Raw genomic sequence first — 21338 nt, 5'->3', positions numbered from 1 at the left:
TCTGTCCTTCCAGTGAGCACTCAGGGCTGATTTCCTTCAGAATGGATAGGTTTGATCTTCTTGCAGTCCATGGGACTCTCGAGAGTCTCCTCCAGCACCATAATTCAAAAGCATCAATTCTTTGGCCATCATTATATACCTGGAATAAGTGTTCTGGAATCTGTTCCTTCAGTGCTAGAGAAGGAACATTTTCTTGCTTCTTCTAGCCACCATGGTTGACTGCTAGTCACAGGGATGCCCAAGTGAGGAAGATAAATTAAGTCAAAACCACAGTCAATCAAGTAAATGTTGGACTTGCAGGGTATTAGCTATTCTACGGTAAGGCTTTAGGCAGCTCTGAGGGAGGGAAAAGTTACTTTGTCGTACTTAAATTTGTCAAGTCAAGAAACTGTAAAGAAAAGTTTTTTAAAAGGAATGAAATTATATGATTGTAATGTTGGGCTTTCCCCCAGTTTGACAGCCCCAGTGCAGTACAACTTACTGCCTGACCAGAAGTTCTCTGTCTTGGGTATGTTTTGAACCTTGGACAAGAGAGAAATTTAAGATTTGGCTGCCAGCGATGGTTAGCGTATGTGTGGGTTGGTGCGAGATTCCAGTTCTTTGCAGATGGGAGAATTTGAGCCTGCCAAGAATCCCATCCTGCTGCGGCTTCCCTTGCGGGGTGTGTGTGTGTGTTTGTGTATATAGACTCCTAAGTGAGAGCTGTCAACCAGATTCCAGAATATTTGAAGGGCTTGCCATGTCCTCAGAAGTGCTTGTTGAAGGCAGCAGATTATGGATGACCTGTTGCCAGTGAGGACACCGAAGGTTAATGAAATAAGATCTCCTCAGATCTTCCTTACCGAGGTGATACTTCAGAGCAATGCTATACTGCACTTCCTTCGTAATCTTAAACCTCCTCCTGAGGAATTGGGTGGCTATGCAACGTGGCCCTCTCTCTCTCTTCTTGGGAACACTTGAAAAGCCTTTGCATGCCAATTAGTTTTATTTCATTGACATTTGCATATATGTGTGTGTGCATGCGTGCAGTGCTATTTTTCTAGAAAAAGAGGTGCCAGAACTCACCATGAACACCTCCCTCGTTCTCTTAGATTAGAATATCAAGAGGTATTGGAACTGAGTTCTGACAAGTTCTGTCTGAAAAAAAAGCCCTGTGTATATGTATATGTGTGTATATATATATATGTATATTTGCTTTTCTACTGTTCGTTGAAGGACAGAACAATCAGCATGTGAAACATGTTCTCCTTTTTATTTTTTAAATGGAAAAAGAAGTCGGGACAGGCACAAATCACCACGAAGTAAAGATGGAAGCCGATCGGAGAAGTCTGTTACCATTCAAGCGCCAACAGCAGAGCCATTGCTGGGGAATGATTCTTCTCGGGCAGAAGAAGCTCAGGTAAGGAGCAAGGAAGGTGAGCAGCAGAGTGTGGGCTGCAGGTGCAGGATTTTGTTGGCAATGAATATCTTGGCACCTTGCTATTATTACTGTGTTTTTCAGGCTGATGTCATTTCAGGTGTGGCAGCAATATGCTTAGATTAACTCTTGATTTTTGTTGCCGACATGCTCCTGATATGACATTTTTTTGGCAAAGGCTGTCACAGAATTGCCTTGGAAGCTTTAGAAGCTATCAGCTGTTCATGCCTACCTTCAAAGGTCGCAGACTTGGAATATTTAAATGTGCCTAAATGCTTTTGACCAACGCTCCAGTGTCCGCTTGTAATCTGAGTTATTCTTGACACAGGATGCTGCACTATAAATAGCACATATTTGAAAAATATATTTCAACTGATCTGTCTGGGTGGACTGACTGCTAATGGCTTCCATAGGAGCTGATGCTTTCTGACTGCAAACGAAAATAGCACAACTCATTTCTCCTGTACCGCTCACTAGAGACTTCAGAACTGATTCACATTCTCTGTCTCTCTCTTTCTCTCTTAACACACACTCTTCTGCCTTGTTGCGGTAATCTCTGGTGAGGCACACTTGGATGGGAATCTTGTTATTTGAATCTAACAGATGTTCGGTTTCTTTGCCACTCCCGGTAAACCTGACTTTTAAACAAAACAAGCCAACCAAGCCCTTAGTAATCAAACAACTAAATGTGTCCTGGACCTGACAGCCAAGGTAATTCAGTACAGAGATGGACTCGCATTTGAGAGATTGCCTCATCTCTGCCTCGAACTTGCCTTGGACAAGTCTTTTGCCATCTTTTAAAATAAGACTTCCAATGGCTTGCCTTAAAGGAAAAGTGCTTTGGCTGTGGAAAAGTTTACCAGTATGCAAGATTCACCTTGCATATGGTAACTTGCAAAAGTTCTCTAATCCAAAAATGTTTTGCAGATTGCTAAAGGGCAAAGGGGAAGCAGTGGCTGGCTTATTGCCATCTTTCTGTGTAGTTTCATTGGCCTTTGGCTAAGATGACGTGGGGTGAAAGATCTGCCAATTATATGTACCATCGGAAGTTTACTGCAATTTGGAGAGCATTGGAGTAAGCGAAAGACCTTTGGCAATCTAATTTCCTAAATGCCAGTTCTATTTCAGATCCATACTTGGCAGGCTAAATGTCTTGACACCTAGAACAGGATTACATGGGCAGAGCACAACAGCGGTGATTTTACCTGGCACTATCTTTGGTAGACTTTCCTAGCTAAACATTGCAGGATAGCAAAGCTTCTGCCACTGGCTACTTGCTATGACTACAGTGGCAAAGGAAACTTCCCAGTGAGTAGAGTGTTGGATGATCCAGGTTTAAATCCTCAGCTGTGAAAATCCTTAGGGCTAATCCTTAGCTTTGGGCTAATCATCATGTCTATCTCACAACTGGCTGCTAGGATAAAATGGATGAGGGACAGAAACAACGGCAGTGCTTGCACATCTTAAGAAACTTGACTTTCTGTGAATAAGCCTGATGACTCCTTCCCTGGAGAGAGTGGAATAAACAAACAGAACTCTTGGATTCCCATTTTGTGGCTCCCTAAGCCACAAACCTGAGCCATAGTTTGGTGTTGACTTGTTGATCATGACTTGTTACGGAGCAACAAACCATGGCCCATGGTTCAGATGTAATGGGGAGGGCAAGATTTCCTGGTTTGTGTATCCTGCTCACACCACAGGAGGAACAAAGTACTGTAAGAGCTATCGGGCAATGTGTGCTCTGCTTGCTCTTAGTAAACCACGCTAAACCCAAAAGACTGGCTTTATTGCGATGTGCAAATTCTCCTAGGAGGAAGGCAGGAATAATTATTTTTAAAAATAGTTTGTAATGATGACACCTCACAGTTTTGTTTGGTAAGTAGTGTATTAGGCCTGTTAATTGTTGTTCCTCGTAACACTATCTTTTAACTATGTGACTCGTCAACTGGCCAAATCTTTTTTGACCGCTCAGATGTCAAGTTCAAGCGCTGAGAGATGAGTAACTGGCTGAGATGTTTCAAGTGAAGTATGTTCTTCACAAAAGTAAAGCTAACGACGAGAGTATGGAAGGAAGTATGCAGTGTGCCGTAATCCCAGGTGGCTTTGAGGACAGTCAGTATTGGGGAACATCCTATGGAAAGGCTTTTGCCTATTTCTCCAGGGCGTCCTATTCAGTGTGGGGAAGCCATAAATGGAGAGGGCATGGCTTGCTCTGGTCTCTTATCAGCCGTGTGGCCTCATACGCCCATGCATCTTGACTGGGGGATTGGAGGCCCTGAACTAGCCCTCTTCGCCTGCAAAACAAGGGCCATCTGAGAGTGTCCTGACTACAGGAGTTGCTTATGAATGTGTTCTCTTCTTTTCCGCTTAGGATGACAACTGGGGTGAGACCACAACAGCCATCACAGGTACCTCTGAACATAGCATGTCCCAGGAGGACATTTCCAGGATCAGCAAGGACTTGGAGGACAGCGTTGGCGTAGAGTGCAAGCGCTATTTTCTCTTGACGTTGGCTGCTGTCCTGGGACTCCTCGTCTTCCTCACCCCTATTGCCTTCATTCTGCTCCCGCAGATCCTGCGGAGGACTGAGTTAGAGCCATGTGGCACGGCTTGTGAGGGGCTCTTCATCTCTGTGGCTTTCAAACTCCTCATCCTCTTGATTGGCACCTGGGCTCTCTTCTTCCGCCAGCCCAAGGCTGACCTCCCCAGGGTGTTTGTATTTCGCGCCCTCATTTTGGTCCTCATGTTTCTGCTGGTGTTTTCTTACTGGCTCTTTTATGGCGTCCGCATTTTGGAATCCAAGGACATCAATTACCAGGGGATTGTACAGTTTGCTGTGTCGCTGGTGGATGCTCTTCTTTTTGTCCACTATCTCGCCATTGTGGTGCTGGAACTGAGGCAGCTGCAACCAATGTTCACGGTCAAGGTGGTTCGATCGACAGATGGAGAATCACGCTATTATAGCCTGGGACACTTGAGGTAGGTCAAAGTAGATTTGGGAAGCCAGAGCAGCAATTTGCATTTAATCTACTTCCTGCTTTATTTTTTTAAGGTGGGCTTCCCCCCCCCCCCTTTAAATAGATACAAAACTTAAACTGGAGCCAGAAGAGAAATAGAATCTCCCCTTTTTAATTTTGGTCTTTAGCTCAATTTCTGTAGCCCGTTTACATGTACAGTCGTACTTCGGAAGGCGAACGGAATCAGTTCCGGAAGTCCGTTCAACTTCCAAAATGTTCGGAAACCAAGGCGCAGCTTCCGATTGGCTGCAGGAAGCTCCTGCAGCCAATCGGAAGCTGAGGAAGTCGCATCAGGCTTCGGGTTCCAAAGAACGTTTGCACTTCCGGGTTTGCGGCATTCGGGAGCCAAAGCATTCGACTTGCAAGGCGTTCGGGATAACCCACCAGCTCCATAGTGACCCATGCATATAGCACCGATGTCCGAAAAAAGAGAGCCCTACCCTTATTGGTTTCCATGCAATTTGGGGCTACCTACTGCACAAGCTCTTTCTTCTTCTCTGGTGGGGGCAGGATGCCCTTGATAGCACTGGGCAGCCTCTTACCTGAGGAGAACTTTGAAAGTGTGGTTGTCGGCTTTCTCTCTCACTCTCAGCCAGCACTGCAGCCAAGGTGGCATTAGGTGCTGATGTTCTCTGTCCTTTACAGTTTCGCAGCTGTACAATCTAAAGGTAGTAAGGGAGGTGTGGCAGCAACATGGAGCAGCAACCAGTGGTGCTGCTTAGTAAGTATGCAGGGTTAGAAGCTTCATATCTGTTCTGAATGGAAGACGCACCAGTCGGTGAGGAACAAAAATGCCATGTTCTGCCTGTTTGGTTAGATCAGGGGAAGGGAACAGTTGGCTTTCCAATGGCCAGAGATGGTGGGACTTGGAGTCCAAAAACTTCTGGAGGAAGAGCCCCATGTTGCTGGACAGCAGGTGCCGGGTTGAATGTTTGAATGCTCGCCTAGATAAAATGCTATCTCCACATCCAAAGCATGGCATGTTGAGGAAAAGGCTAACCTAGAACCTTCCCTGTGATTTTGTGTGTGTATGTTTGTAGCGCTATTTTGTTGCATTTTGTTTCTATGTCACACACACACACACACACACACACACACACACACACACACACACACACAGGGTTTGCATATAACAGTTCAACTTTGGACTTCCGGGCTCCCCCCCCCCCTCGTTTTAAGACGTGATCTGCAGATTATGCTGAGTATATACCTGGACTGTACCATTTCAGATTGCAGGATGTATGGGGTTAAACATCCCATGTAAAACATTTTATTTATGTAGTAAACTAGCACATTAGAACAGGTACTATAGTCGTAGCCCTTGCTGTGATTTGTTCAGTTTATTACATCTGGGAAGTCTATGTACATGAGGAAACTCTCAGAAAGTTCTCTTCCCCCAAACTCGCACATATGCCACCTGAAATGGAATTGCCCAAATTCTGCCGCCACACTTTGTGCAGTAATGTGTCACATCAGCATTTAGATGAACCTGTTTAAACAAAAAAGCAAAAAACTGGCAAAGGACGAATCAGTCTAAACTCTGGGTGTGGCTAACATACCAGCTGGGGTAAAATTGAGCTGACGCTGTGCTTTTTTGTGTGTGTGTCCTCGTTTTCTTCTCTTTCCCCCCAAAGTGTGTTGCTCCGGAGAAGCACATCAGGTGTCGAGAGGCATAGTAAGGCTTGGATCAGATTTGCTGTAGCTCAGGAGTTTGAAATCATAAGCTGCAGTTGGAAATGGGAAACAAAAGCGGGGACAGGGGGAAAATCTCTTTCTTTGAATGAGCAATGGAGGGTATTGTAATAAGAGGTTGCATGGACCGTAAAATTGCATTTGGTTTCAGAACATTTTCACACAAGGTTTTTCAGGTATACACCTAAAACCACGTAACAGGCACATGTATAATCCAAGTACACATGAACGAGCCAGAATTGGCTGCAGTTTTCTGTTGTCTGTACGTTTGCTGACAAACCCGGTCTATGCCTCTACTTATTCTGGACTATTACTTTGGTTCATTACCAACCTTCAAGAGGGTGTACAGTACCTTTGTTTTCCAGTCTTTCAATCTGTCATTTTCTCCTCTGCCCATTGTCCATTCATGCTAGTCTAGACGCCTCAGGGGAATAATGGGTTAGAGAGATTCACAGTAATTATTTGTCTGTAAACATGAATGACTAAAGTTCCCTTCAGGTATTACTGTCTTGGTAACAGGGCTGTGCTCTTAAGCTCTGACCCAGAGGTACGCATAAGTTTCTCAGCCCCTGACACGATGAGAGTGGTGTGCCTTTTTTGCCTATGGAGGCTTCCAGTACAGTTGAGAACCTTGATCTTGTGAGGTTCTCAATTATGTGGGCAAAATGTGTGGGCCCCACTGTGCTTCTGTTGTCTCTTCAGGTCAGTAATTCCTGAAAAGAGCTACACTTTCAGGCAGTGTATGAAATTCCCCAGGTGCCAGGTACGTTTTGCTACTGGCACGGGTCCAGTTGCGCCTGTGTGAAGATTTTTGGGCGCCAGGTTGGCAACTGACATCTCTATCAAGCCAGCAAAAGACACATGTCTGGGTGTCCTCCATCATTACATCAAGGAAAGTAAGTGCAGGGCTGAGTACAGATCTATTTCACAGTGGTGTAGCCTTTCCACAGGCCACCCAAATGGAACTCACAGACCACAGTTTAAAAACCTCTACCTTAGTCCATCGTTAATACCATTTCCATTTCCACTGTGTGTCTTTCTCCTCGCACACTGACAAGTGAATAATTGTAAGAGCAAGCAGCAGTCAAGCAATGTAATTAAGATCATAGAATCGTAGCATTGGGGGGGACCCCAAGGGCCATCTAGTCACCCCCCCGGCAAATAGACATTTCTTTGTGGCAGCCGCAGCCCAGGCATTTGGCGCCTAGCTTATATATCTGAGTTTTTAATCCTGCTTTCAGGTGCCTGCTTGATTGTGGCTTAGTGCCACTTTCTGGATTCCTTGGAAGGGACATGAGATTGCTGAGAATGTGAATCATTTGTGTTGGTTCTCTTAGGATGGCTGCTGTTTGGTCTTCACTTTGTATTTGTTGTACATTGCTGGATCTCACTAGTACAGGAATCCCCACTAGGGCATCCCCAGGCACCAGTTTGGTGGCCCTTGTGCATTTTTTATATTATTTTTTTCTTTTAATTGCAGGCACTTCCTTCACCTGTGGAGGGGCTTTTCTTTCTTTTTTTGGTGGGGTGGTCAATTATGCTGTGTATGTGTGCGTCTCAGAGAGATGCACTTGGGCAAAAAGAGAGGGAAAGGCGTATATGCAACTGTATAGTGTATGACGGAGAGATGCATGTGCTGCTAGTAAGCTTTCCCCTACGCAATAGGGAAGGTTTACAATTTCCCTCTCCCTGCAATTCCCCTTGTGCTGAGAGTGGTAAAAAGGGGGCTGGACTGAAGAACCAAGTTAATCTTTATATGCTGCCCGGCCCCTTCCTACTGCTTGACTGATCAATAGGCGGGTGCATTATTGGCCATGTAAGCGGAGGCAGCAGCCCAGAAATAGCCCAAGCAGCAGAGATCGCACAAGAAATAAGGGAAAGGCATGTTTCTTGGACACTACATGCTGCCCAGAGAATGTGCATACAGTCATACCTCATGTTGCGTCCGCTTCAGGTTGCGTGTTTTCGTCTTGTGTCCCGCCGCAACCCGGAAGTACCGGAACAGGTTACTTCCGGGTTTCGCCGCTTGCGCATGCACAGAAGCACTGAAACACGCTGTGCGCAGACATGCTTCAGCTTACGTCAGTTCTGTGTTACGAACTGGCCTCCGGAACGGATCCCGTCCATAACACGAGGTTCCACTGTACTGCTAGGAGAATCTACAAAATGCATTGCAGATAACGTACTTTCCCTAAGGCCTGTTTGGAATTACAGCTTATGTGATGTCAGGTGTGGGAAAGTCGAGACGTAATTGCCAGTGTGCAATCAGGAGACTTGAAGTGCGCACTGGCTTGTGCATTGGCAAGAGAAAGCCGGTTTTGGCTCTACTCAATCAGCTAAGGGGCAATAGGGCCTAAAGCTTGAGGCGCTTTAAAGCACCTCACAGGGCTCTTTACAAGCCCTGCATAGTGCTTTGAAGTACCTGACTTTGGGACTTCAGGGTGCTCAATCTTGCTGCATCAGACCAGAGGCACCTGAGTGCAACAGTGCTTTCAACAGCAGTATGCTTTTTCTCTTTTTCTCCTATTCAGTGTCCCTGCAGCCCACACTGTTCACTGGCATTGCTGGGTGAACATGAGTGGGCTTTTAATTCCCTCCAGTTCCAACTGATCTTCTTCTCAAAGGTTCATAGGGCTGCAGCCCCCAGTTCAACTTTTCTTGAAAAATTGCTTAAGCTCCTTTGAACTTTTCTGTAATGCGTGCCTTTGGGTTGGATTCAGTCTGACCCCTTTGTTTTCCTCCCTCATGGTTTTGATTTATGGACTACTTAAAATGAGGCTGCATTTTAAATTCTAAATTTTAATATTGTATTTTAATCTGTATTTTAATTAATTGTTTTCTTTTCTTTTATGTCTTATTGTAATTTTATTGGTGTTAGCAGCCCTGAGCCCGGTTTTGACTGGGGAGGGCGGGGTATAAATAAAAAATTGTTTATATTATTATTATTTTACTATATATAAAGACCAGTTTGGCTCAGAATAAAGCATTTACTGTTCTATATTTGTAGATAAGCACTGCCACTGAGAAAAAAGTAAGTTGGCTACTAGAGCTTAATTTTCAACTAAGCATTTTATCTGTTCATTTTCCTCCTTGGTTCTTCTTCTTGTCTCCCCTGTATTGACCTCTCAAGTTTATCAATAGAAAATGCTTCTAGTTCAGCAATGTCAGTTGGTGGTTTGGGAAGAGCAGTTGAAATAACAGCTGACTTAGTACAGCTTGTTGGTCCTGCCTTGTGTGCAAGTGTAGTGCAAAAAGAGGTTTGCCATGCTGGCTGCACTCTTTGGAAGCCTTTCCAGATCAGGAGTTTGAAATTGTTTCTGTGGCCAGCAGTTTCCTGAGGAATTTGGGCTGCTTTAACTAAGGCACTAAAATGTTTAAAACTAAATAAATAAAAAGCTTAACTGGAAGTTCTCGGTCTGTTAAGAAAGATGCACCCTCAAAACTAAAGGATTAAGAATATCAGCCCCTCATTTTTTGTATTCTTTTTGAAAATATAAGAGCTTTCAAGATGCTTTCACAACTCCCTGAACATTTCACGTACCTCATGCTTACCCTGAGAAGTGTAAAGCATTTTGCCTTAGGATTAATTCCTCCTTTCTAAGCCCCTCCTAATGACCAAATCAATAGTCATGCTTGATTTATAAACAGTGTAACTTGAGGATATTCTGGCGAGACTTGAGAAGACTGTTTAATCTTGAGAAGTTTATTTGAAAGATTAACGGCCCCATCTCCTTCCTGGTCTTTTCTGTGTGTCAGATTCTGCTTCTCTCAGCAGAGTAATGGCAGAAGTTGCGCCTGCCAAACTCCTCTCTTCCTGCCTGCAGTCAAACAGTGAGGGCTCGTCTCGTCCACCCAGGGCTGGATTTTAGGTTTGATGAGACCCTAAGCTACTGAAGGTAATGGGGCACTTTATATGTCCAGCTCTCCTTTGTCAACAACAAATTGTCGCTGTTTTTTGCGTTGAATATATGCTATGGTAATTTATGGACCAAATAGATATCTAAAGCCATTTGCACATAACAAAATATGTATTTCATCAAAGTAATTGTTGAAAAGTCCATGCAGAATGCAAAGTCCATGCAGAATGTAGGCACCCTATATATAGAAATGAGCAAACCAGTGATATTTTAGGGAACAAGCTAGCAGGAGGGGCCCATTACTTACACCATAGGAGCTGTTGCTGTATGTAGGTTTTATTTTATTTGTTTTTTTATCTTATATTTTGGAAATGCACATCTAGTTTTTTTTCCCTTTAATTTTTTTTGGGCCCCCCAAGAGAGTGGAGCCCTAAGCTTCTTTAGCTTATACATACATCCGGCACTGCGTCTACCCCTCTGTTTGCCCTGCTGCTTTCCCCAAGGAAACCTGCAATTTACCACTGAATCAGGCCAAATGGCAATTAGGTTTTCCATGAATTGCATTCAGTGGTAGACAGTGTGTTTTTCTGGGGGAAGCTGCGGCGTAAACACAAACTGCTTAGACCCATGCTTTCTAGGCATGGGGCAATGGGAAGTGTGGACGAGCCCTGGCTGTTTCTTCTATCCAAATAGCCGATCCATAAAGCTCATTTCTTGCTCAATGCACTCTTGTCTTTTTGCACATACAGAGTTGCTCTGGAAGTGACCCTCCTCTGTGCCGGAAACTTTTGAATATCAATATGTTTTGGATCCCTTCCATACTTTGGGGGAAAGTGCGTGGATTTGCCCTTAGTAAACTGTCTTTCAAAATAGAAGAAAAGTCCTTCAGTAGCACCTTAAAGACCAACTAAGTTTTTATTTTGGTATGAGCTTTCGTGTGCATGCACACTTCTTCGGGTATCTTTAAGGTCTTTAAGGTGCTACTGAAGGAATTTTCTTCTATTTTGCTTCGACTCAGACCAACACGGCTACCTACCTGTCTTTCAAAAAATACTCTCTCTGTACTTCTCATGGAAAAGGGTGGGGGTGGTAAATAAAACAAATGCAGGGTGTATATATAATTTTTAAAAGGTGGAATAAATTTGTATGCACAAGACTTTCCAGCACTCCTGGCACCTGATGCAGTTTTAGAACAGCACATACTACTATAGCTGCCGCTTTACTTGCCAGATCATGCTCTGACATGACCCATTTGCTGAGTTCACTGCAAGAAGGGGAGTGCTGATGCTCGAATCTACTAGCACAGCAGTGGGCTAGACAAGACTGAAGCAAGTTGTTGCAACGTCAAAGTGAAATTGCATGCCTGCTTCTGAAACACCCCATTAAAAAAATCAAAAGATTTATAGCCCAGCAAGCCTGGTTTTCTACAACCATTATGCATGGTATCATACGTTTTGCCTTCTTAATTACTGTGAAAGGACAATTGGTTGGTGGCCAGGGAGTTAAAAAAAGAACCTTGCAGAACAATTTTGTATGTGTCTATTCAGAAGTAAACCTCATTGGGTTCAATATAGCTTAAAGGTAAAGGCACCCCTGACCATTAGGTCCAGTCGCGGACGACTATGGGGTTGCATGCTCATCTCGCTCTATAGGTCAAGGGAGCCGGCGTTCGTCTGCAGACAGCTTCCGGGTAATGTGGCCAGTATGACTAAGCCGCTTCTGGTGTACCAGAGCAGCGCATGGAAACGCCGTTTACCTTCCCACCGGAGCAGTACCTATTTATCTACTTGCACTTTGACGTGCTTTCAAACTGCTAGGTGGGCAGGAGCTGGGACTGAACAACAGGAGCTCACCCTGTCGCGGGGATTCAAATTGCCGACCTTCTGATATGCAAGCCTAGGCTCTGTGGTTTAGACCACAACGCCACCCGCATCCCCACTCAATATATAGCTTACTCCCAATTAAGGCGGTATAGGATTGCAATCCTAACATGTCAGGGCTGGGGAAGTCTTCCCAATGGCCTGCGCTTTTTCTGCAGCCTTCTGAAGTCAACATCATCTAGCTATGGAGAGAGAGCAGATGAATAGCACAAGGGCTCCCCTTGCATAAGTGCCCAGGCGAGCCCCCATAAGTTAACCCTACCCAGGAGAGGAAAGCCATTCAGACAGCACACATTTCCTTGCCCTTATCAAAGCTTCTTATTTCTAATGCAATAGTTGGCACAGTGGGACAAATATCTTACAAAAATGCTTCCAGCGACACATATTTTGAAGCCTGAGGTGGAAAATCCAACTTTCCTTTACTTCACCCCCATGCTGGGGGCTTCCCCCCCCAATACATTTAATAACACTGCCTATGATGTTCTCTCCAATGCACCAGTAAAGATAGATAACAGATTTCTTCAATATAATGTGGTGTTCCTTAACAATCACAGGGTCGTTTCCATATTTACTTTATCATGCTCCTGTTCTGTTCTAGGTGCCTCACACACAGCTGCTATGTGCAGTCTCTTTGCTTTCCTTGCATGCTGCCGAGGTGCATAAACCTCTGATATAAACCTCCCAGGCCGTTTCCCTTTGAAGCATAACAAACCTCGTTAAAGGGATATCACCACATCTCCCTCTTTTTTATATAACAATACTAAAAACTGATAAACAAAAATGCAATGCAGTAATAGTAGCACATGATCACTTTCAGCGAGTCCGTCTGGCTTTCTTATGACTCTGTTGGACCTCCCTTAGCTGTACAGCATTCCAGTTTCTGGTGCCTATTTTCTCATAACTGTTTTGTTTTGCTGGGTTTTGGGGAGTTGCTTCTCTGCCTTCTTCCCCTGTCATGGATTTGAGTCCCTCATTTGGTGCGGAGTGGTGTGGGTTGTCCACAATTGTTTCTCAGTGAATAATAATGATGATGATGAAAATGAATCAGTAGGAGATGCCTTCTCTTCCATCGTAAAAGAAGGTTCATGGGGTGTAATCGCTTCATATGATATTGAAGCCACTTGGTGGTGAGACACTGTCTGTTTCCCCCTTTGGATTCCCATTCCTATTTGAACTCAGCACATAATTTTATTTCAGTGATAGCAAGTCTTTGGTACCCTTATCATACAGTCATACCTCAGTTTACGTACGCTTCGGTTTGAGTACTTTCAGTTTAAGTACTCCGTGGACCCGTCTGGAATGGATTAATCCACTTCCCATTACTTTCAGTGGGAAAGTTTGCTTCAGGTTAAGTACGCTTCAGGTTAAGTACAGACTTCTGGAACCAATTGTGTACTTAAACCGAGGTACCACTGTATTGAGGGACCCAGGTGGCGCTGTGGGTTAAACCACTGAGCCTAGGGCTTGCTGATCAGAAGGTCAGCGGTTCGAATCCCTGTGACGGGGTGAGCTCCCGTTGCTCGGTCCCAGCTCCTGCCAACCTAGCAGTTCGAAAGCACGTCAAAGTGCAAGTAGATAAATAGGAACCACTACAGCGGGAAGGTAAACGGCGTTTCCATGTGCTGCTCTGGTTTGCCAGAAGCAGCTTTGTCATGCTGGCCACATGACCTGGAAGCTATACGCCGGCTCCCTCGGCCAATAATGCGAGATGAGCGCGCAACCCCAGAGTCGGTCACGACTGGACCTAATGGTCAGGGGTCCCTTTACCTTTACCTTTACCACTGTATTACCATTTTCCCTCAGCCTTGCACAGATTTTTGCATGGATAGATGTCAGTGTCACATTGACCTTGCAGTGCAAAATGTTTCACAAGCTGAGCATAAGCCTAAAGGAAGCCTCTTAAAACAGCAGCTTCCACAGAGTGAGTTAAAAGTGCACAGCTTTGCCTTTTCCCTAACTAGGAGCACCTGCCCAAACCCTGCAGATTCTTTCCAAGTGAAGAAACACCTGGCACCTGCCATACCCCCAGAGTTCATCCCTTGTGGGAATGAGAAAATGATAGACCTGTTCAGTTGTTTGGGATCCAGCCATAACAGCAGGCAACTTTTTCTCACAATTACTAAAGGATGCACCCAGGGAGCTGGCTCTTCTGTCTTTCAACAGTGCCCAGTGCAGTTAGTCTGCCTAGCTCCTCTTTCAGCCTTTTCCTTATGGCTAGGGGCACATTTCTTGAGACAGGAGTGGTAGGTGTGTAAACTTTTTCTCCGATGGTGTTTGCTCTCTTAATCACGCTTAGGTCTCGGCATGCTTTTAACCGTATGATGGGGGATAATCTTCAAAGTTTTTAGATTAATCTTCTTGTACTCTAAATAGAGAGGCTTGACTTGCATTTTGTAACTTCACTGTGTGGCCCCCATGTCTACCTTAAATGTTGCCGTGTCGAGGGAAATGATTTGGTCTTGTGATGTTTCATCCTCTTGCAGCTTGCCAGTACAGAAATCTTCCCCACCCTCACCCCTGCAGTCGCTGACTTCATCATGCAGGGCATGAACTCTCCGTTGGTGATACTGCATGTTATGGCTTTAATTGCAGAGCCTTGAAAATAGTGCATCTGCTTGCATATGTTGCGGCGTATTCTGGGCACTTAATGGGCGCATGAAGGCAGCCGCATTTGGTGCAGTTTTTTTCTGTTTCCTTCCTTGTGTCTTGCTCCAGTTGCTTGCTTCCACTTGGAGCTCTCAGTTTTGTCTTGGTTCTGCATGGACTTGTGGGGTGGTGCTTTCCAAATTCCTAGGACTTCTCTAGGGTCCTGCTTGCCTTGTAATGTTTGCATTCCCTAATAATTGGGAATATTTTTAAGGGAATTTTGTGGGATTTAAAAATTAATTAATTATGTGAAGATTTAGATAGTAGTATCAGATGAATATGTTAAATGGGGAAAACTGCTGAAGTTGGGATTGAAATGGACTCGGGAAGGGAGGGACGGGGAAGTCGAAGTTATGTAAAGAATATTAGATAAGATTGAACATTTTTCTTTTTGTTTTCTTTTTATTTTTTCTTTTCTATGGTTTTTTTGTATGCTCTTTTTTCTCTTTTTTGTAGTTTAAATTTTTATGTTATGATAAATGTTTTAAGTTGAAAATCTTCAATAAAAATTATTTCCAAAAATAAAATAAAATAATGTTTGCATTCCCTGCACTGTTGCTTCGGCTGTTTTGCAAATTCTGAATGCCTTTTCCAATGCGAGCTCATGATCTTCCAGCAGTCTTTTCTGGATGCTGTTGTCTTTGATTCCTAATACATACTTGCTGCTCTCTTAGGCAGGTTTCAGTTAACTCTCCATAATTGCATGTTTCCGTAGCAGGCTGAGAACAGCCACAAAAGCCTCAACCGTTTCTCTCTCTCTGCTCTGATTTTGAATGTACAATGTTCAAAGATCTCATTGCTTTTAGGGAGGCAGTTTTCCTCAAACCTTTCCTGCGCTAACTTGTAGTTAAGTTTTTTCCCCAGTGGCAGAACGTTGTAAGCCATTGCATAGATAAGTTGCTTCTATGTCCACTACATTGAGAAAGAAAGGGAGCTGTCTTCTGTGCATCATCCATTTCTGTTTTTACCCGGCATCACATAGGCTTGTTTAAAACGTTGCCAGCCTTCTGCTTCATTGCTGGAGAGGCTCAGTATATAGTTGGTAGTCCTAAATCAACATTCTTACTTTTCCATGAAGTTTCTTCTCTTCTAACGCGACGGGCTTTTCTGGAGACACCCTCCTCCTGCTTCCATTTTCTCAGATGCACCTGTAAAGTCTGGTACCAGATTTCTTCAATATAATGTTGTTTCATTTATTTAACTATCCGGAGGGGGTAGGGTGTCATGTCACTATTTGCCTTCTCGTGGTTCTGTTCTGGGCACCTCTCACACAGCTCCTACCTACAGTCTCCCTTCACCCCCACCCCACCTGGCCCCGAAATATAACAGACCTCTTAAAAGGGACATCGCCACACTTGCTTTTAATGGCACTGAAACTCGGTTATATGAAGTGGCTGCTTCAGTTTGACGTCTTTTAGACCTGGCTAGGCTGGAAAGCAGGGCCGGCTCTAGGTAAGGTCCCGGTGGCGTGGTGCGCCAGGGCGCCGGGCTGGGAGGCGGGCGCTGCGCGACGAAGCCTGGCGGGACGCTGCGAGGGCGGGGGCCCCGGAGCGATCTCTGTGCCTCAGCACTAGGGCGCCCGACCTGCTCCAGACTGCCCTGCTGGAAAGGGCTTGTCTGTTACATTAGAGATGTTATCCTATAGAATTGTAGAGTTGGAAGGGACCCTGGGGATCGTCTAGTCTAGGAATATGCAGCTGTCACATATGGGGATCAAACCTGTAACCTTGGCGTTCTCAGAACCTTGCTCTGACCAACTGAGCTATCCCTGTTGCTTTTAGCAACAGAAATCAGTCTGGAAATTAGCATGGAAAGAGAGGGCGAACATGTCATTTCTGTGGCATTAATAACCCACAGTAAAGGTAAAGGGACCCCTGACCATTAGGTCCAGTCGTGACCGACTCTGGGGTTGCGCGCTCATCTCGCATTATTGGCCGAGGGAGCCGGCGTATAGCTTCCAGGTCATGTGGCCAGCATGACAAAGCTGCTTCTGGCAAACCAGAGCAGCACATGGAAACGCCGTTTACCTTCCCGCTGTAGCGGTTCCTATTTATCTACTTGCACTTTGACGTGCTTTCGAACTGCTAGGTTGGCAGGAGCTGGGACCGAGCAACGGGAGCTCACCCCGTCACAGGGATTCGAACCGCTGACCTTCTGATCAGCAAGTCCTAGGCTCAGTGGTTTAACCCACAGCGCCACCTGGGTCCCTCAATAACCCACAGTAACCTAGACTAAATTAATCTAATAACTTTCAGAGCAGCCTGGTGCCCACCTTTCTCCCTGTTTTCATTCATTAGCTGAACGCCTTTGCAAGCTTTTCTCTCTGCTGAGATGGTTTCCATTCTCTCTGCTACCTCTTGGTAGTGTTTGCTCATAGAAGTGAATGCCTGTGTGGGAAGAGAAGGGTGTGTACATGCGCTAATGTTGGTTGGGGGGGGGGCGGCGGTTCCCATTCCTTTATGGCTCATAACATGCAGCCGGCAAAGCTGAGTTACAAAGGGTGGTGCTTCTCCTTGATGTGGGCAGGAACGTTGAAGCAATGCAGCCCCAGGGGTCTGTTTCAGGCATGTGCTCATTCTGCAAATGATTGTGACCTTTCTGGTTTTCTTGTTGGTGCCATCCATGTAATTAAGGTCTGCTCCTCCTTGCATTTCAGCTGCCGCCTCTTCTTTAGTGGGCAAAGGAGCAAGTAAAAAAAAGGGAGGGGGTTTAGAAAACCAGGAGCCTCAATGGACCCAGCCAGTGATGTTTCTTTTCTATGTAAACGGTTCAGCAAAAAAAATGAACACAAAGAACTTATTTCTCCTTTGTTGACAGCCACAAGATGATTATATGCATGCAAGTAGAGATTACAAATAACACCAACAATAAATGAATGGATGGGATGAAATGGGACATTTCTTTAATGGCCAAATCAAATTGGGGGGGAAAGGCAGCAACAGTATATTTTTGATAAAACTTGAAACCCATTTACGTCGAGAATGAAAGGAGAAATAGAAATTATTTTGAATGATGCTTAGAAACAATAATCTATATACAGTCGTACCTCGGTTTACGAACCGCTCGGGTTGCGAACAGTTCGGGTTACGAACTCCGCAACCCCGGAAGTGTTTTCGGCGTGTGCACGTCATGCGACCTTTTCGGGTTACGAACTGTGACCCGGAACGGATCGTGTTCGTAACCCGAGGTACTACTGTATAAATAAAAATGTAAACTGGGCATGCGGGTTACTATCCACTTTTCTCTGAAACCGCTTCGCCGATGGCGTTCAAATTTGAACACAACATCCAAAGCGAATATCTGAAGGCTCTTATAAAGTTTTCAAAGAGAGATGTCACACCTCCGCCAGGTGAAACCCCCCAAAAACCCTGTCCCAGAACGCACAACTCAGCCAAAAGTGCATGCTGGGAAAAGAACCAGGTTACAAACCACCGCCCTCTAGCAGCGGCTACACTGGTACTGCACCTATAAAACCTTCCCTCTCAACAGCACCTTGGCTCCTGTTTACATACTAGGCCGAAGCCTTTATAGACTAGGCCAAATGGAGGTACTGACTCGCCTGGGTGGGGGTTGGGGGAGGAGGGGACGGGATAGGTCAGGACACGGTGGGACCAGTCACAGGGATGATCCGGGGGGTAGGGGGAAGAGGGGGCGTGATACGTCATGGGATGGGACAGGTTGGGGGAATCACAGGAAAAAGCCAGGGGGTGGGGGGAAGGGGGCAGGATACGTCATGGATCGACACAGGGTGGTGGCAGTCACAGGGATTAGCCACAGCAATGCGTGGCAGGGCCAGCTAGTATTTATAATGAAATAGCTCGGTAACTGTGTCCACAGTGGTACCTCTGGCTGTGAACGGGATCCATTCCGGAGCCCTGTTCGCAACATGAGCAGTACGCAACCCGTGTCTGCGCTTCTGCGCACGCGCGGGTCACAATTCGGCGCTTATGCACATGCACATGACGTCATTTGACGCTTCTGCGCATGCGTGAACCGCCGAACCCGGAAGTAACCCTTTCTGTTACTTCCGGGTTCGGCGCATTCGTAACCTGTGTTGTACGCAACCCGCAGCATTCGTATCCAGAGGTATGACTGTATTTTATAAGATATTAAATTAATAAAGAAGTATAATCATTGCATGTGTTAGGAGTTTAAGATACTGGAATAATACATATAAATATGTATATACAGTGGTACCTCGGTTTATGAACACAATTGGTTCCGGAAGTCTGTTCATAAACTGAAGCGTTCATAAACTGAAGCGAACTTTCCCATTGAAAGTAATGGAAAGTGGATTAATCCGTTCCAGACGGTCCGCGGAGTAACCGTTCATAAACTGAAGCGAACTTTTCCATTGAAAGTAATGGAAAGTGGATTAATCTGTTCCAGACGGGTCCGCAAAGTACTTAAACTGAAGCGTTCATAAACTGAAACATGGGTGTAATTGGTTCCGGAAGTCTGTTCATAAACTGAAGCGTTCATAAACTGAAGCAAATTTTCCCATTAAAAGTAATGGAAAGTGAATTAATCTGTTCCAGATGGGTCCGTGGTGTTCATAAACCGAAAATTCATAAACCGAGGTGTTCATAAACCGAGGTTCCACTGTACTAAGGGCTGTGACCCTATTTGCTTCTCTTGCCAGCCACAGCTTCCCGCCAAAAGAAAGTATTTCTTTGAACATAGTGCATATTTGAGCTATGGAATTTGCACCTGTAGGGGACAATGATGGCCACCAACTTATTTGGCTTTAAAAGAGGATTGGAGAAACCCATGGAGGAAAAGGCTCTCAGTGGTTACTAGCTGTGATGGCTATGCTCTGCCTCCAGCTGTAATTCTTCCGAATACCAGTTGCTGGAAACCACAGGACAGGAGAGTGTTTTTATGCTCAGATTTCTCACAGGTCACTGTGAGAACAGCATGCAGGACTAGATAGATGGGCCATGGGCCTGATCCAGCAGGCTCTTCCTTCCTTTACACCTCCCCAACCCACCGTATCTCCATGGCTCACCTGAGCTGCTTACCTGCCCATATCTCTGTCCTCTGGTTCCCTCCTCACCTTGCCTGGGCTGCTTACCTGGGTGGCCTGCACATTTGCATCTCCATCCTCCAGACCCCTCCTCCTTGCCTCGCCTACCACCCTGATCACCCACCTGCGTCTCCATCCTTCAGATTGCTCTCCCTCACCTGGGCTGCTTGCCTGGTCCACTTGCTTGCTCGCTTCCCACATATCCATCCTCTGGCTCCCTTCTCACCTCACCTGTGCCTTCATGTTCGTCCTCCAGATACCCCCTCCTCTCTTCACCTTGCCTCACCTGGGCTGCCCTCCCAGTGGACCAGCAGCTCTCCATACTGTAGGTCCCTTCCAACTCTACCGTTTTAGGATTCTATTATTTTATCACCTGCCTGTGGCCAAGAACACTGCGGCATGATTATATCCTTACAGTTTTATTAGAGAGAAAGCTATCATAGTAGTTAATATAGAATAGATAATATATGTATCAATACAATGAAAATAAAAAGCAACCAGTACAAAACTATTAGGACTTTTTAAGTTGCAAATGATGTTACCAAGCTTTGTTATCAATAGTTGTATGAACAAATGATTTGATTTGCCTCTGAAGTTTTAAAATAAAGGAAAAGGGAGAACTATGAGCCAAAATGGTGAAAGACCACCACCAATAATAAAATTATTATTACTTGATCTCTCAGTAATTATAGCTTAAAACAGCTGCAAGTAATCCCCCTCCCTGCCCCCAAATTAGGTTGCTGTTAAGATGCTAAGAGAGGGAAGGTTTAACCCAGGGGTCAGCAAACTTTTTCAGCAGGGGGCCAGTCCACTGTCCCTCAGACCTTGTGGGGGGGGGGCGGACTATATTTTGAAAAAAATATATGAATGAATTCCTATGCCCCACAAATAACCCAGAGATGCATTATAAATAAAAGGACACATTCTACTCATGTAAAAATATGCTGATTCCTGATCCGCGGGCCAGATTTAGAAGGCGATTGGGCCGCATCTGGCCCCCGGGCCTTAGTTTGGCATCTGGCCCCCGGGCCTTAGTTTGGCATCTGGCCCCCGGGCCTTAGTTTGGGGACCCTTGGTTTAACCTTTCTCCTGAACACTTCTCCTGATCTAAATCATACGTGATACCTATATGTGGCTCCTCTGGGAAACACATAACTTTTGATCAGGAAAATTGTAGTATCCTTATGTGTAGGGGGAAGGGTTAAAAAAAAAATTCCATGCTGCTGCAGCCACACCCAAACCCTCCCCCTAACTCACAGAGAGAATTGCTTAAAAAAATTAAAACAGCAGCAGCAACAACAACAACACAGCCCTGTCCTCTAATTACAAGAAGCTGGATAAAAAGCAGTGTTTGAGGAGGCTTATGAGAAGCATTACTGATGGGTACTCTGGCTCATACACTCAACAGCATTGAAGTTACGTGGTGGGGGTGGAATATGCTTCTTGGAAGGCTGAGTCTTTCACTGAACCAGTTTGATGGCGAGAAATTGAAAGGCACAATGGTGGCTCTTCAGACACAATGCATAAACAAGTTAAAAACGGCTGCTTTATTCTCCTGGCACTATAATGAGTAGACTTGAGGTGACCTAGGCAGCTTTCCCCAACCTTGGGTCCCCAGATTTTGCTCCCATTATCCCTGACCACTGGTCCTGCTGGCTAGGGGTGATGGGCATTGTAATCTAACAACAGAAAGTCTTTACAGTATGTGAGTTAGGGTTAAAATGAAGGGTTTCCTTGGGTTTGTGCTTGCCAAAATACAGAGACTATGGAAATTGTTCTCATATAATGTGGTTTTCATGAACT

General features: G+C 45.1%; 1 protein-coding gene across 2 annotated transcripts in view; it reads left to right on the top strand.

Annotated features, from left to right (window-relative positions):
* VANGL1 (VANGL planar cell polarity protein 1) overlaps positions 1-21338 on the top strand; it is a 48302-nt gene that overhangs the window by 10521 nt on the left and 16443 nt on the right. The window contains exons 3-4 of one of the 2 annotated variants that reach the window (XM_035141199.2): positions 1276-1399; positions 3789-4396. In XM_035141199.2, the coding sequence (XP_034997090.1) occupies positions 1276-1399; positions 3789-4396 (732 nt within the window). Of the gene's footprint in view, positions 1-1272; positions 1400-3788; positions 4397-21338 lie in introns of both variants that reach the window. The other variant, XM_035141198.2, reaches the window with a different exon arrangement.

The sequence above is a fragment of the Zootoca vivipara genome, chromosome 16, assembly GCF_963506605.1.
Source record: "Zootoca vivipara chromosome 16, rZooViv1.1, whole genome shotgun sequence".
NCBI lineage: Eukaryota > Metazoa > Chordata > Lepidosauria > Squamata > Lacertidae > Zootoca > Zootoca vivipara.
This window is presented reverse-complemented; position numbering and strand designations above follow the sequence as displayed.